The 17633-nt window shown below is 47.3% G+C and overlaps 1 protein-coding gene across 5 annotated transcripts in view; it reads right to left on the bottom strand.

Annotated features, from left to right (window-relative positions):
* The window catches only part of CEP164 (centrosomal protein 164), a 459099-nt gene that overhangs the window by 32942 nt on the left and 408524 nt on the right, over window positions 1-17633 (bottom strand). For all 5 annotated transcript variants that reach the window (XM_086957031.1, XM_086957028.1, XM_086957030.1 and 2 more), the window contains 3 exons: window positions 9624-9691; window positions 8707-8914; window positions 2194-2301 (listed from right to left, as the gene is read on the bottom strand). In XM_086957031.1, the coding sequence (XP_086813157.1) occupies window positions 2194-2301; window positions 8707-8914; window positions 9624-9691 (384 nt within the window). The remainder of the gene's footprint in view (window positions 1-2193; window positions 2302-8706; window positions 8915-9623; window positions 9692-17633) is intronic.

The following is a 17633-nucleotide window of genomic DNA, read 5'->3' on the forward strand; positions in this document are numbered from 1 at the left end:
CCCAGGAGCAGGATGGTAGCGCCTGCCAATTTGATGGTTCACCGGAGGACCGGTACAAGGCTTAGCCCAAGCACCTAGAAAGGTATCTGTCAAGGACTCACTGAATGGGAGAAGAGGATCAGGAGCAGTCTGGCCAGACTGCAGGACTTCTGTCGGTACATTTGTTTTCATCTCCATGGCCGCCCTACACATTACCATGGCTTAGGAGGCTGATTCTTCTGTTGGTGGTCCTGTAGGAGAGAAATGCCTGATTCCATAAAGAAGTCTTGCAAGTCCTTATACCATTTATTGACTGTATATGGCTGAACAAACTCATCACCTTGGTCATCATCATTATTTACATCCAATCCAAAATTTGAGTGGAGGGAATGTGGTCTGCCTTGAAGTAAAGCTAACACTGAGACCTCATCAGATTTTGTTGCAACATCGGTCGAAGTTGGAAAAGCATTGTGCCGGCATCGGAAAGGACAACAGAATCCACCAATTCAGCGGGCATAGATGTACCCAGGCTTGGCATGGTTGTGGTCTTTGAGGGCTGCGTTGGTATTGGAGTCAAGGGAAAAAACGATTCACAGGATCCAATGGTGTCAAGGGTAACCCTGCTGGTGGTTATCCAGTAGGAGGGCCTCTTGGCTCTGTATAGCCTGAAGGTGTGCCAGAGGAATTTGGCAAGGATCTGAAGAGCCAGTGCATACCGGGGCACAACTCTTTGATCTTGCGCAGCAACTCTGAAGGCCTCAGAAATACGGGTTGTGCCAGAATCAGCTGCAGAACTGGCTTGAAAGTTGACTGACTTCAGGTCAGGGAACTGGACCATTGGTGCCGCCTATGTGCTTCGTCGAGTGAGAGGGAATGGCGATAAGGAGAGTAACTCCACCTCAACTTCTTATGCTCACTTGAAGATTTGAAACACAACGAAGACCAGCCTATGGAGGGGCTCTCGGAATGGGAGCCGATACAGGATCAAGCAGCGTGTGTTTGGGGGTGTAAAATTTCACAGTGCATTCCCTGATGGCCTTTGGGTTCATGAACGTGCAGGCTCTGCAGGTACTGGAGTCAGGGCTCGACCCCAGACACAACAGGCACACCTGGTGGGGCTCCGTCACAGACATCTGTCAGCGACTTAAAATCTGTTTTTTTAGGGGGTGACAGCACTTGCACACTGAAAAATGTGTCATTGAAAATTGTAGGTAAAGTGTCACTGAGAGGCGAGCTCCAGATCCAGATCTGGTGGCACAGGAAAAAAGGATGCACATCAGTGCACAGGACTGGTGCCTATTCAGGTTGTTTCCTACACAGAATGGAGCCAGAAGGCACCACCTTCTGGCGTGCAGAGGTGCTAAGGGAAAGATTTCAGATCCAGTCTCACACCTGGGGAATTTTCAGAAGGTTAGGAATCTGCAACTAAAATTCTCTACCAGAAGCTGCAAGACCACACAAAAACACCACCCTAAAGCTACACCAAAATAGACACCAGTCTAACAAAACAACAACTTAAAGACAGGACAAAATCCTACACCACCTGAAAGATGCAATAAAATCCACCCACCCTAAAGCTATAGCAATACACAAACAAGTTTAGAAATATACCATCACACAAATGTACCAGTCTAAAGTTAAGGCCATTTTGCAGCATTTCCCTTGATTAGTCTCAATTCAGACAGATTCATTGCAATCTACTGGAAGTTTAGAGCCTTGCAGTGCCCAGAAATCCTTGTGCAAACTTCTCACACTGCCCCATGATGCTGGTTAAAGTACTCAAAAAGTCTATTTGCTCTGAATCTCACAAAAAGGGAAAAATAGAAACGAAACACCACCTTGAACACCCCGAGAGCTGTGTCTCAGTTCAATGGGCCATGCCAAGTAAATCTGCACCGGAATTCTCATTAAGTTCCCTGAAAAACCATACCAGAATCTACCAGTGCTTCACTAAAGTATGATTTCAGAAATTACACTGTTAGACTACCATAACGGGTGACACTGAAACCTATCCTAGGGTGAACTTGAATAAGCCTGTAAAAATATACCACACTTTACTAGAGAACGCAATGCAACACTATTCTGAAAATGTATGCATTTCCGGCTTAATGGTGTTTAACAGCACAGCTTGTCTGAAAAGTACATGTAGTGGGTCAACAACGACCTGCAGCCTCTTCATTATCAGTGCACAAAAAACTCTAAAGTTGCCAGCACCTCTTCCAGCAGAGATGATTCGAGTTGGTTCAGACGTTCCTCCTTCTTTCTCAGGAGCGCATGTCCCTTGCGCATGGCCACCTTCATTTCCTCCAGCTGCTTCGCCTCCTGCAGCAAACCGATAGAAGAGCAGATGGTTTGAAAAAAAATTGGTCATGAAAATGTATGTACAACATGCACTGCTTCACCATTTCTGCTCTTCATAGCTCTATGCTTCACTGTTTGGTGCCCTATCTTTCATGAACAAAGTCTTGATTACTTGTAGCACATCGCATTTGAGGTATTTATTTCCAGCTTCATTGGAAGACAACCATAAAGGAAAATGCTACTTACCAGTATGCATCTGTTCTTGGAATGTAGAGCTGCAGAGTTACACACTGTTGCATAGATCGCCATCTAGTGTTGCACTTGTTTTTGTCCTGAAAAGTCTTTAGAAGTTACGAGATAGGTGACTCCTCCTTTGGATCACATTGCGCATGGGCATCAGCTCCATCCTTTGATTGTTTTTTGCCAGCAGGGAAATGATGGCGCTTTGTAAGAAACAGGAAGGATGCCCATGTAAGCTGTATCTAATTAAGATAATACTGGAACAGATAAAGGTAGCCCGGGAGGCGGGTGGGTATGTGTGAGCACTACATGCCAAGAAAAGATGCATACTGGTAAGTAGCATTTTCCGTTCGAGGCATATGAGCTGCAGATTACACAGATTATATAGCAGTACCCACTCCTAGCGGCAACCACCAGTATCTGTTGCAGTCGTTTGAAATAGTGTTTTGAGTACAGCCTGGCCCACAGTAGCTTGCTGTTTAGTTTGCACATCTACACAATAGTGTTTTGTGAATGTGTGTGGTGTAGACCATGTAGCTGATCTGCAGATATAATCTAAGGGAATGTTCCCTAAAAAAAGCCATTGAAGCCTCTATCTTTATTGTAGAGTGGGCTTTAGGAGGAACAGATAACGTACATTTAGCTTTGTGGTAGCACATTTGTATGCATTTGACAATCCACCTAGCTATCCCAGATTTTGATATGGGGTTGCCTTTGTGTGGTGGTGACCTCAGGAGCCAGATCGCAAGATTGAGCTGAGCTGTGTCCGGGTGTCTGATCTCTCCATGGTTCTGGGTTAAGTGGCATGGAGATAGGTATAGTTTTTGGTGCAGTACTACAGAAAGTTCTAGCAATGTGGTGTACCACGGTTGTCTGGCCCAAGTTGGAGCAACTAGAATGAGGGTTAGGGAATGTTGCTGTAGTTTGCGCACCACTAGGGGGATAAGTGGGAGAGGCGGAAAATCTTACGCAAATCTGCTTGACCAGTTCATCCATATTGCATTGCCTTTGGACAGTGGGTGTGGATATCTGGCGGCGAAGCTTGGGCATTTGGCGTTTTCGTGGGTGGTGAAGAGGTCTATCTGAGGTTGTCCCCACATCTGAAAGAACGGTTGAAGAACTTGTGGATGAAGTTCCCACTCGTGGATCTGTTGTGTCTGACGGCTCAACAGATAGGCTATGGTGTTTTGTACCCCTGGAACATGTTGGGCTAAGAGGAAAATGTTCTGATGTATAGCCCACCTCCATATGTTCTGTGCAAGCTGAGAGAGTTGCAGAGAGTGTGTCCCACCTTGTTTTTGTATGTAGTACATGGCAGTCATGTTGTCCGTGCAGACTAAGACAGCCTTGCCTGATATTTGCTTTTGGAATGCTTTTAAGGCTAGGAATATGGCTAGTAACTCCAGGTGGTTGATGTATAGTAACGTTTGTTGTGGTGTCCACCTGCCATGCATGGTGTGTTGCAGTAGGTGAGCTCCCCAGCCAGAGAGCGATGCGTCCGCTGTGATGACTATCTGAGGAACTGGCTCTAGGAACGGTCGCCCTTTGGAAAGGTTTTTGGTGTTCCACCACTGCAGAGTGCGGTGAGTACGACCGTCCACCAACACTAGATCTGTTAACTGACCTTGAGCCTGCTTCCATTAGGGTGCTAAGCACTCTTGAAGGGGACGCATCTGGAGTCTTGCATGAGGCACTATGAATATGCAAGAGGTCATCATCCCTATGAGTTGCATGAACACTCAAGCTGGAAGAGAGTGTTCCGGTTGAAATTTTGTGAGAAGAGCTTGCATATTTGCTATTCTGACAGGAGAGGGATAAGCTAGCGCTTTTGAGGTGTTTATTGTGGCACTAAGGTATTGTTGTATGTGGGACGGTTGCAGATGGGACTTGGTGTGGTTTATTGTGAACCCCAGGTCGTGGAGTAATTAGATAGTGGCGTGAGTGTGTTGTATACACTGGTTGGTTGCGTTGGCATTTATGAGCCAGTCGTCGAGATATGGGAAGACGTGAATGTGCTGTCTTCTTAAGTGTGCTGCCACCACCGCTAGGCACTTGGTAAACACATGTGGTGCTGTTGTGACTCCGAATGGGAGTACTTTGAATGGATAGCGCTGACTGTCTATTATAAATCTGAGATACTTCCTGTGAGCGGTGTGAATGGGAATGTGGAAATAGGCGTCCTTGAGATCTAGGGTAGCAAGGAAGTCGTTTTGTGAAAGAAAAGGAAGGACCTGCCGGAGTGTGACCATGTGCAAGTGGTCTGATTGTATGTATAGGTCTAGGGGTCTGAGGTCTAGAATAGGTCTTAGGGAGCCGTCTTTCTTTGGGATAAGAGAGTACAGGGAGTAAACTCCTTTGTTTTTTTGGTGCAGGGGAACTGGTTCTATTGCACTTTTTTGTAAGAGGGATATTACCTCCTGCTTTAGCAGTAACAAATGTTCTTGTGACATTGACCGCTGTTTGGGTGGTCTGTTTGGGGGGGGGGGGGTAGATGTTAGTTCGAGACAGTAACCCGATTGAATTATTTGTTGAACCCACCTGTCTGATGTGATGTTGGTCCAGACAGGAAGGAATTGTTGCAGTCTTCCCCCAACTGGAGTGGAATGGTGTGGGGGAAGTGGAGGGAAGTCATTGGGTAGGGGTGGAGGCAGAGTTGTTAGTTTTGCCTCTGCCTTTGTTATTGTTACCCCTGTAACCACCTCTTTGGTAGCCTCTAGTGAAGGTGGATTGGGAAGGGGTTTTCTAAGAAGAGGAGGGGCTATCTGAGGAGTAGCCTCTGGTGGTGCGTCTGTGTGATGAGCGATGAAAGGAGCATCTGGAAGCTTGCGACTGCAAGGCTCCCAATGATTTAGCTGTGTCGGTATTCTTTTTCATTTTCTCAAGGGATACGTCAACATTAGGGCCAAATAGGTGTTGCTTATTGAATGGTTGATTGAGGATGGAACTCTGGACTTCAGGTTTGAAACCTGAAATGTGTAGCCAGGCATGCCTACGCAAAAGGACACTGGTGTTAACTGCCCTTGAAGTAGTATCTGCCGCATCTAGGGCACAACCGATGGAGGTATTGGTGATAGTTTTACCTTCTTGTTTGAGTCAATTGGCCCTATTTTTATATTTCTCTGGTAGATGCTGCATTATGGATTCTAGCTCATCATAATGTGCCCTGTCGTACCTTGCTAACAGTGCTTGAGTATTGGCGTTACGCCATATGTTTGTTGCCTGTGACGCCGTTCATTTGCCAGAGACGTCCAGGAGTTTAGACTCCTTATCTGGTGGGGGGGCCTCACCTGATGTTTGGGAATTGCCTGTTTTTTGCGCATTGGAGACTACAAGGGAGTCTAGTGGTGTGGGGCCTTTAATGTAGACTGGATCTGTAGGGGCAGCCCTATACTTTCTCTCGATCCGGGGGTTGATGACTCGAGCCCTGACTGGATCTTTAAATACCTCTGGTGCATGCTTAAGCATGGGTAGAATGGAGTTGGATTTTTGTGTGGTGTCAAAAGTGTCCATGAGAAAATCTTCCTCCACGGAGTGTATGTGTAGATCAACCCCATGGTATTGGGCAGCTCTATGGATGAGTTGGTTAAAGCCCATTGTGTCCTCTGGGGGGGGGGGGGGCTGGAGGGGTATAAGTCATCCTGTGGAACATTGGGGATGTCTGGGGTGCTAAAATCATCCCAGGGGTCAGAGGAGTCAGGAAGACTAGGATTCCCTAGTGGTTCATTGTCCGCACCTCCCCCTGTATCATCAGAGGTGTTATCTACATCGTCATCATCTTGTACTGGAGTAGGGGATGGTGTAGGAGAGTTATGTGGTAGGGGAGGAGGTAGAGGAGGAGGAGGAGGAGGAGGAGGAGGAGAAGGGATCCTTAATGGAGAGGTTGCAATGTCTCTCTTTTTAGGAGGAGGAGCCAGTGCAGGCACATCTAGTGGTCGTTTCTTAGAGCTAAGAGTCAAGTGACCAGTTTTGGGATCCTTTACAAGAGTTTTTTGGGTAGGATCTGGTCGAAATAGTTCTTCTGCAGAAGGTAAATCCTTCAGTGCCGAGGTCTTTGGTTCCCTAGGTTTTTTCGGCACTGACTCAGTAGCGGTTCTAGGTTCTTTTGGCTTCGAACCGTGACCTTTTGCAGTCTCTTTGGCCGGTGGAACGTGTTGTTTCCTAGGTTCCGAGGCCTTTTTCAGCTGTGAAGCATGGGAGTCTGGGCCTTTTGGTGGCAGTTTTTTGGTCGGCTCCGAGTAGTCTTCAGCGCCGAGTGCTTGGATGTCAAAGCAGCGGTCGGCATGGATGAGGAAGAGGATGGCTTCTTTTTCGGTGCCAGTAGGTGTGTGTCGGTACCGGGGGTAGGCTGACTCGAGCCTGAGTCGCCTGAAGGCTTAGTAGGCTTCTTTACCAGGCCTGAAGGCGGGGCATGGGAAGCTGTCTCTTGGTGTGCAACTGGGCCCGAATGTGAAGGTGTGACCGAAGCCTTCTTCGAGGGTGTCGAGGGAGGGTCGGGTTGACGTGTGTACTTAGGACCCGCTGTGCCGGAGTGATGTCCTCGAAGTCTGAGTCCTCTGCTTCGGAGTTGCTGACGATGCCTTCTTCGACCCGCTCCTTTTCTGGCACGTCGAAGCCCGCTTGGAAGATTTTGTCAGGGATCGAAGATGACGAGCGAGCCATGGTCCTTCTAGATCGTCGGTCCCGAATTGTCTTTTTGAAGAGGAAGGAGGCGCAAGCTGAACAGTCTCTGGCCTCGTGCTCCAGTGAGAGGCAGAGATTGGACACCTGATGGAGATCGGTGGGGAAACTTCGACCCACATTGAGGACACTTCTTGAATGGCGTCCTTTCCATGAGCCAGAAGATATGGCCCAGGTAGGCCCGAAGGCCTTTGTCGATGAACGAAATTGAAGACTTTGAAGTTGTTGAGACTCGCGTCGATTAGGAAACACGTTCGAGACAATACCGTCGAAACGGGTGAAGGATTGCGTGCCGAAAGTAGAATAGATTCCAAACTGGAGCACAGGAAACACATCTGGGCCCGTTGGCGGAAAAAAACAATCTAAGGATGGAGCCGATGCCCATGCGCAATGTGATCCAAAGGAGGAGTCACCTATCTCGTGACTTCCAAAGACTTTTCAGGACAAAAACAAGTGCAAACATCTGGGCCCAACACTAGATGGCGATCTATGCAACAGTGTGTAATCTGCAGCTCATATGCCTCGAACACATGCTTCTAAGAAACTTTTGTGTTGGTCACTAGTAAAACACTTGAAACCCGATGCACCCATCACTTGACTTGCAGTCCATCCAAAGTGTACCAGTAACCTGATCAAATGTTGACTTGCCACCCGCTTCCAATTCGGACTGGCAACCCTGATAAATCTCTGCTTGCCCTAACAATGACAATTCGCTATCCTCCCTGCCATAATTAACAAGCAGGAGCCCTCCCTAAAGTCAAAGACTCGCAGTAGCTTCGCCCAAGGCCAACTCACCACAACCCTGCTTAAGGCAGATTTTCAGCCGCCTGCTTCAAAGACAACTCACAGCAGCACTCCCTAGGCAGACTCACAGCAGAATGGATGGCTCTGCAGCCCTCCATAAGGTCAACCCACATCCTTTCCAAAAAGCTGACTTGCAGCCCCTTTCCAACCTGACTGACAGCCGTTCACCTCAATCTTGACTGGTAGTGGGCCTCCTCAACTGACTTACAACAGCCCTCGTGAAAGTGGACTTATAGCAGCTTTCAACTGTGACCCACAGCGGCTCTATCCAATGCTAGTTCGCAGTAGCCTTGTCCAATGCGGTCTGGCCCTCTCTCCAATGCGGACTCATCACAGTCCTCTACCAGGCTAACTTGCAGATGTTTCCCGACAACCTACCTTACAGGAGCTCTGTCAAAGATGGACTTGCAAAAGTCCCAAAGCGCCCTCAGTGCTCCTCCTGTTGCGGACTACAAACACTTCCAATGGATGTCTGCAGCATTTCCAATTGCAGGCTCAGCAATCCAGAAGCAATTGCCACAGAGCTTCCTATTAATAAAGGATAGAATATCCCTCTGCCTTCCCATCGATGAGCTTAGCACAATCAGGTCAGAACAGACTATGAAACTTATGCTGAACAGGACTATGCAGGAAATGTAAGAATCTGGCAAAGCCAGAGGTCAGCCACACCACCAAGTCCCTCTAAAGGTGCAGTGCAGTACTCACCTGCTCCAAGTTCTTGTGTACATCTTCCAAGATCTGTGAGTTCTCAGTGTCCTGCAGCACATCCTGCACCTGGTGCATATCATGGCGCCACTGCTGCCTAGCGGCTTTCAAAGCGGTCTGCCGTTTCCTAATGGATTTGGTCTGGCGCTGCAGAAACTCTTTTGCCCCCTTTATGGAAACGCCCTCTGAGGAGATGTAGTGCCGTACACTGATGGTAGGCAGACAGAATGGGAAATAGGTCAGGTAAAGGGCAGGAGTAAATAAGTGCAGCAGATTAGAATTAGACATTGATTATTTGCAAGTGACTATTCACAAGAACATTGAAAGGGATACAGTTAATCAAATCCTTCATCTGCCTACGAAACTTTAGCACTCAAAATAAAAAACGTGAAGGATTGAGCTGCATCAAACCATACCTCCACTGCCTTTCTCCAATCTGCAATATTATTATGACCGGTCAAAGGATTGCAACCGATTAGGCCTCTGTTTCAAAAAGGGGAGAATGTGAACAGACACAGGAAGAAGGCAGACCATGTCAAATTATGTTACTTAGTCGATGAGGGGCTGGGAGATAGAGCACGGTGACATAGCCACCCTTTGTTAACACTATTATGGCAGTAGAGAGGAATAGAGGCAGGTTCTACCTCTGCTGCACCAAATACTTGATGGAGCATTGTCCCCTCACAGTGCAGAACAGGCTAGGTGCATGCCACTTGTGGATGACAATACTTGGCTTCAACATTAGGTTGAAGTGAAATGCCATAGAATAAATCAGCACACAGGTAAATTTCAGGGCTACACAGTAGATCCACATTTCTGCAGTATAGAAACAAGTAACAGGCAAGACATGGTCCTGTCTAGCCCAGGCAGCGCATCACATTACAGCGAATTCCCGGAAAACTGTCAATCGTACTTACTCATCCAGGCTGGTCTCTTCATTCTGCAGAGTTGGGGAGCTCGGCTCGTGCTTAGTGGACTCTTCTTTCTAGGTTATGCATGTAAGAAAAAGCAGAACCAACATCAGAAACAAGCCTTTCTTTTTTCTTTGTTAATGGTTACTAAGATGGTGTTTCCCTACTTTCAAAAGAACCTCATATGTGGAAAATGTAGTAAGCATTCTTCTGGGCAGCTCCCCCGAGAGACAAGCAGTTGTAGTGATGTACAGGAGTACATCATTATTACTTGTGGAACACAAATGTAGTAGCTGTGCAGATTTGCCTTAAATTATTTAATAAAATTCCCCAGATGGTGCTGAATGGTCAGCAAAATGGCTACATTGGGGGTATTTGCAAATGTGTGCACACGTATTCATCATGTGCCCCCAGAAAGGTGGGACTGCACAATTCAACAAATCACTACTGGAACTGTCCCATGGATGTAATACTATAGAATAGCATAAATTTAGCAAGAAAGGTTGGCCAAAATTTATCAACAACACCAGCATCGTCCAGAAATGATAGAAAGTCACAGGCCTGCCAGAATTACGTACACAAGCAATTTAAGTTCTAAAATGGTACAACTGTCATAATTACAAGATATCTTCAGTAATGCTCTTTCTAGTGGATATACAATCTGACCGCAGATTTCCCACCTTAAAAATATTTCCAGGAACCAGAATGGATCCAGAGATTTCGTAGCAGTGCTATTGAACGCCCGTAGATGGCGTCTTGCGGCTCCACTGGGACTCCATACCTTCTGCAAATGGCGGAGCACAGCTGCAAATAAGTGCCACTCCTGTGCAATTACATAATTTTCTTCAATGTATATCCTTACACGCCCTCAGACGCAGAACATTTCACAAATTTTCGATCACCCTCTGCCAATTCCTAATGTAGGAGCTTAAAATGATTTTTGTGAGCCCCCTACATAAAAAAGGGAGGGTAGAGTGCAGCGAGGAATTTGTGGTTATATAGAATATCCACAAGAAAGAGCATTATCGAAGAGAAGTAATTTGTTTGGATGAAAAATTCTAACTGCAGATTCCTCATCATAAGAATAGATACCACAGCAACCAAGGTGGAGGGTCTTTGAACGGACTAGAGCCCAAACGTCCTGTAGAACAAGGGGGCAAAGTAACTTTCTTACCAAGACTGTCAAGGCAGTAGTGTTTTGTGAACGCGTGCACCAGCGACCATGCTGCAGCCTGGCAGATGCCCAGTGTCATCTTAAGGCTTTTCGGGGCTGTGGGCATGATATATTTTAGGGCCCCATTTTTAGAACAACTGTGTATTTTATTACCTATTTTCTAATAATTCAAGTATGCATGAAGCCAAAAAATATTATACTGTATTTAAAATTTCACAAAGAACCATCTGAGTGAGTCTTGACGGTGGCCAAAGATTTTTTTAAATGCCACTTGTTAGACAGACTGAGTCAGAAATAGAGGTAGAATGAGAGAGGGGGAGATGAAAGTGAGAGAAACTCAGTAATAAGTAATATCTCTTCACCAAGAGGGCCCCTGGAAGGTGGGGGGGGGGGGGGGGGGAACAGGGCAGTTGCCCACATTGTCCATGCCGTAAAACGTCTCTGCACATGTCCAAGACTGGCAACGTATGCACCAAAGCCGTTGCTGTAGATGTGTACCTGGTGGCATGGTCCCGCAGGTATTCAGTGAGTTTCTTGGATAGTACATGGCAGATTTTTGTACATAAAAGACTATCCATCTTGACTGGGCCCCTTGTGCTCACTCTTTCCTTTCCTTGTCCCAAAGAAACCCAAAAAGAGATGATCATCTACACAAAGCTCTTTTGTACAGTCAATGTAAAAGCTCAGAGACCTTTTTAGGTTTTGCCTCGCCAAAAAGATGCGCTCTGCGCATCTTTTTTGCGCAGCAAAAACCTAATGAGAACTGTAGTGTGGCTTTGGGTCGGCCCTCGTCATTCATTGGCTGGCTCCATAAATGGAGCCTAGCCATTGGATGAGGGGCCTGTCCGTCAATGCCGGACCAGACACGGGGGCGTTCCCGAGATTCTTTGGCTTTTGCCGACGTCACGCGACGTCAGGCGAAAGCCGGGAACGCCCCCGAATCTGTTCCGGCATTGCCGGCACTTCTGCGTCTCTCCTCCCCCGTTTACCGCCCCGTGACTGGCCGGCCGGCCAATCCTAGCGCGGCCGGCCGGAAGTGCCCGCCCCCCGCAGCCCGGGGGAAGAAGGAAGACGGCAAGAAGTATGGCGGCGCCCGCGGGGCTCCCGTGGCCTGGAGGGAACCCCGGGAGATGCGGAGGACGTTGCCGGTCTCCCATGCCGAAGAGGGAGACCGGAGAAGTGCCGGAGAGATTGCCGCCGTCGACGTTGCCGGTCTCCCATGCCGAAGAGGGAGACCGGAGAAGTGCCGCCGTCGCAAGGTGCAGGTGAGTCGATTTGTTTTTTTTTTTTATTTGGTAGCCTGCTGCGAGACGAGTTTTTGTAAAACGGCACTGGAGAGGAGGAACGCCACGGTGCTCTGGGGTCATAGCTGAGGCGAGCCGTGTACTGATGACACTCGCGGTACACTGATGCCCATCATACACTCGTGCAGGGGCGATCCACACTGAAAAATGGGAGGCATCGACCATTCCTCTTTATGGTCCATTTAGGACTGTGTACTTGTACTCAATCACTCGTGTATTGAGAAAATCGCAGCCCAATTAGGGAAACTTGAGGGGCATCGGGTCTCAATTCAGCTCCATCAGACTATCTGCCAAGCAGAGGCACTCCAGACGGGTGTCCAAGCAGCTTGGGCGGCTCTGTAAGGTAATCTACCCGAGGAGGTGCAATAGAAGCGTCAAGTAACACCAGAAAGGCACAACATTCCAATAAAGCATTGCTTCGGATCAGGGCACCACGACTTCGATTCAATGCTTGCAAAGTTTAACTTTGGCGCACCTGTGCAAATGTAGCCGTCGCTTGGAGAAATTGCCCCTTTCCAAAGGCGTGGTCAAATGTTAGCAATTTTATAAAAGACATAAGTACTTGAAGACATAAGTACTTGTTCAAAGTTGAAAAAAGAAGCCGTCTCCCATGTTGAGGGTTCAGTATCATACTTGAAGACTGCAATATAGCTCTAACATGACCTGCCGCGCACAGGCAAGACTGAAACAACACGTGCAGACTACAGCCATCTCATTATTCAAAGCTGCTGACTGTCCACATAGCATAACATGTCTCCTATGAGCGGACACCCACAGCTACGGCCTCACAGAGGTACAGACATCTAAAATACGAGCGGTCATCTACAGCCATTGACCAGCACCGTCTAAGAACGGGATGACGCCGTCTAAGAACGAGACGGCGCCAATGAGCTATTCACCATACCAGGACCCTTCACCACATTTACCGACGACAAGACATCTGGAGCATGGACTGTTCCATTCAGTGATGGCCCAACACAAGGAACTGTAAAACAGCGAAAATATAACCCAGCACCCTCTGTTAAGCGAACACATCTACAGAATACTAGATATCTCTACTACCTGCTGCTGTCCACGGCAAAGACCCAACACTATATCCACAAACTACAAGTCATCTCTGGTACGAGCGTTTGTCCACTGCCAGGTCGAACAATCACATTTCCAGGGTGTACAAAGGCCAAGAAGCCTGGTGCGGGCGTTCCCAAAACATGCTATTGTTACGGTCTAATACTTTAGTATCCCTGATATGCACTAGTTATGGTTAGCTACTGTTCACACTAATGTCATCAGAAATTACATCAATGTCATCAGTGCTGAGGCACGGATGTCGAATTGCTGTGTACAAAGGAGAGCTCAACTTAGTGCCTTACAACTCCTGAAAGGAAGATGAATTCTAACTACAGGTAGAGGTTGGTGTTTGAAAGGGGTCCTATTCTTGTCACCAGGTCGTGAGTCTAATGAAGGACAGGCAGTAGTTGAGAATCATGAAACCTCTTGAAAATGTGTTACTTGGTATGTACAGGGTCAGTTGTCATCAAGGGGACGGGACGGTCCTTCAATTGCGCTGTCAGTTGGTTGTGTCCGCGTACATGGTATCAGTTGGTTGGTGGGGCCAACTATTTGGGGCTGGTATGCACTGATATATATTTAATCAAATAATGGGCAGATTTGAGACATGGAGTCCTGTGTTCATAGAACAGGGTAGGCAGGTTATTTTTTTCCAGCTATGTTGAAGCTTTTATTCTACTATGTCTTAAGTTTAGATTTTATACTTTATAAATTACCAGCTGTAACCATTTTGGTGCCGTTATGTGACTTTGAGGTAATGTTTTGCATAGATATTACTACCAGTGATGGTGTTAAGGTCACTTAATGTACACAGGCCTGCAGCAGGGTGCCAAGCGGCATTAGGTCGATAGGATTTTAAACGAAAGCTCCCTGGTGGTTTAGGGTTGTGCACATGAGTGTTTGCTGGGGTGTCCTTAGTGCTTGTGCTTAATAGAATGTAGCTAATATGTTCACACGCGTGCGTCCCGGCGTGGGGGTACAGAGCTTGCCTGCTTGTGCCTCCGTGTGCCCCTGTTGCCTGCCTGTGCTTCCGTTTTCGTGCCCCTGTTGCCTGCTTGTGCCTCCGTTTTCGTGCCCCTGTTGCCTGCTTCTGCCTCTGTGTGCCCCTGTTGCCTGCTTCTGCCTCTGTGTGCCCCTGTTGCCTGCTTCTGCCTCTGTGTGCCCCTGTTGCCTGCTTCTGCCTCTGTGTGCCCCTGTTGCCTGCTTCTGCCTCCGTGTGCCCCTGTTGCCTGCTTGTGCCTCCGTGTGCCCCTGTTGCCTGCTTGTGCTGTGTTGGTGTGTGTGGAGGGCTCTGTGTGGCTGTGTGTGTAGGAAGCTTTGTGTGGCTGTGTGTGTGGGGGGCTCTGTGTGGCTGTGTGTGTGGGGGGCTCTGTGTGGCTGTGTGTGGGGGGCTCTGTGTGTGTTTGTGTGTGTCATTTGCGATAGATAAAGCTAGTGGCATTGTAAATGACAATGCCATTTATTTATGTTAAAAAAAACATAAATAAAAATAATGTCAAGAGCAATGCCAATAGCTCTAACTTTAACAAAGGCAAAACCATTGCATTGTAAATGCTTGTTATAAATCTGTCCAGAAAGGCGGTGGTACACTGAACGCGTGTGTAGTTCACTCACTCGATGTGCAGATGTCATAGCAATAAGGAAGAACGTCTTATGTGTCAAGAGTTGTAAAGAACAGCTGTGCATTGGCTCAAAGGACTTGCACATGAATAACGATAAGACCCAATTCAGGTCCCACTGTGGCATGATAAATAGCTGGGGGTGTGGGAACATGCAAGTCAAACCTTTGATGAAACGCATGGGAACAGATGATTGCTCAAGGAACGCAGAAAGGCCAAAAGGACTGACAGATAACTTTCAAGGTGTCCACCACAAGACCTTACTGGGCAAACAAAAGAACATCCAAAAGTCTATCTTATATGAGGTCAGTGTTTCGGGCTAGCACCAGGCAACACATTGTTCCTAACGTAGACAGACTTTGTAAAAGGGTGTCTATTAGCAAGAATGGTATCACCCACTTTGACCAGCAAATGTAAAGCATTCAATTGCTGCTCCTTAATCTCCAAGCATGGAGTTGTATGTTCTGAAGACACAGATAAAAGGTCCCGCCCTAGGTGGTAGCCTGATTGAAAAGAAAATGCTTACGCACAAGAGCTCTGGGTGCCACATCCTTTTGGTTCAGTGTAGAGCAATTAAGGTGACTTGCATCTGGTCTGTGCTGATCTTCCCCAGAACTCGAGGCAGGAGAAGTAGTGGTGATGGAAATGCACAACAGTCCTTCATTCCATACCAGCCTGAATGCATCTCTGAGTGAACATCTAGTAAGAAATTCCAAGTGTAAAGTTGTTGACACTGCATGCTCTTGAAGGTGACAAAATATATCTAGGCCGGGGGAACCAGAGTGGAGGAGGATGCCTCTTGCCAACTTGGCGCGGTTTTAGTAGGGCTCCGAGAAAAATGCATGGCTGGTTCAGCCACTTCCATAAGTGTAGAGCCTCTCAGTATATGAACCATGATCCCACTCCACCCTGCTTGTTGCAGTGCTCCATGGCGGTCATGTTGTTAATGTGAAAATGCACCAGCCTACCCATGATGAATAGTGACGTTTTGAGGGCAATACCGATCACCTAAAGTTCCAAAAGGTTGATGTGGAGCAGGCTGTCTGCCGGAGACCAGAGGTCTGTGATCTCCACTTTTCTCTGGGGAACCCCCCCCTTTCCCCATTCCACCCCCCTCCCCCCCCTTCCCACCCCCCTTCTTCCCACCCAACCAAGACATATTTGTCACAGAGGTGAAGTCTGGGTGGGGGAGGTACAGCGGAACCAAAGAAGATTCTAAAAAGTTACCTGCAAGATCTGAGAGGTCTGAGAGAACTTGGAATTTGTAACCTTAAGTAGGTGAACAGCTCCCATTTTTATCAGGTGAACGAGTGCTTTACAAATACACATTAAGTTATGTGTAGTCTCTGTACTCTTAAGCAGTGGTTTGGATTGGTTATACTTTCATGTGTCCTTCTCATGCGAACTTCCAGACTCTGCATTAGCGTAGAGTGATGCTCTTCATAGCAGGACCGTCTTCAATTTGGAGCAACCACAACAGAGGCAGAAAGAGCTACAACCATTCTGCACATGGCTAGCAACAGCCTCACCAATAGTGATCAGAAAGAGCAACAAAAGGCTGGCCTCCTCCAGATGGGCCCTTCGCACTCCAAAAACAAAAAAACTGCAGTCTGACCCTTAACCCTCACTATCGTCTACAGTGCTGGAGAAGACTAATTAGAACCCCTCTGCACCAAAAGGACCAATACAAATGAAATAGAAAGATAGTGCATAGCACCCAGAATAATTTATAAGATCCAACAGTCTAATGTGGCAGATCTCAAGCTGGGAAGGAAATGCTGTATTCTGCCTCCTACCAGCTAGGCATGGGACCAATAGGGTAAACCAAAACAACTTCCCAACCACTGCAGCAGAGGAGGAAGAGTGGGACGATTAGGAACAGTTCCAGCTGATGCCACGCCCTCTGTCTCAAAAGGGCTGCATTGGTTGCTGCAGTTCAGGCTGGGAATGCTAGTGGTTTCTGTGAGCTAGCATACTGGAGTAGCCCCTAAACTTCCTGTATTGATGTGGAAACTGCTTAGTTGGTGATAACAGCCTAATGAATGTAGTTGTGGCTAAACTGTCTTTAAAGAGCTCCAGTGTCAAATCAGTCTTTTCAGTGAATAGACTGGAACCATCAAAGGGCATGTGCATTAAGAAAGCTTGCTTACCACAGAAAACCTGTTTGAGCTCATCCAGGTATACCTGTTGGGCACAGCACATGAGTGTCAGGACATCTTGGAGTACAAACTCACAGCTTCCTGGCTATTATTTATTATTTGATCCAAAGAGGCCCTGAGATCCTTGGGTACAGACAGCAAGATCTCTCTGGCCACCTCCGACAACACATGGGAATACCTTCCCAGCTGACAAAATGCTTTAATAAACCTGAGGGCTAAACTAACTAAATAAAACATGCACTTTGAAAAGTCATCAATTCTGTTTGATCCTGTCTGGATTGGTTGGAAAAGAGTTCAAGCTGACCTTATTTGTCGATGCTTGAATAAGGACGCTTTTTGGTGTAGGATGTTTGGATAGGAAGTCTAGATCACATGGAGACAGCATGGCTTGCACAAAGTTGCAATAAGAGCATAAGGACTTCATTGAAAGGCAGAAATGGCTCAGAAGAAGCCAGCCCAGTTTGAAAAATTTCAGGCAATACATTTCTCTTTGCCTGAATAGTGGGCCATTGAAAGTCTAGCGCTCCAGCTTCCCTCCAAATCACTACTGCAAGCAAGGTATTTTCTTCTGTTGGTGGCACAGATGGAGTCTTGGAGGAGACCTGTCTAGCACGGTGGCACTTTGGAGGTCACAACACATGGCAGCATTAGTATAATGAGGGGGAAGCAAGCTGATCCCCCCCTCCCCATCA

Source organism: Lissotriton vulgaris, chromosome 2_1 (assembly GCF_964263255.1).
Source record: "Lissotriton vulgaris chromosome 2_1, aLisVul1.2, whole genome shotgun sequence".
NCBI classification, from domain to species: Eukaryota; Metazoa; Chordata; class Amphibia; order Caudata; family Salamandridae; genus Lissotriton; species Lissotriton vulgaris.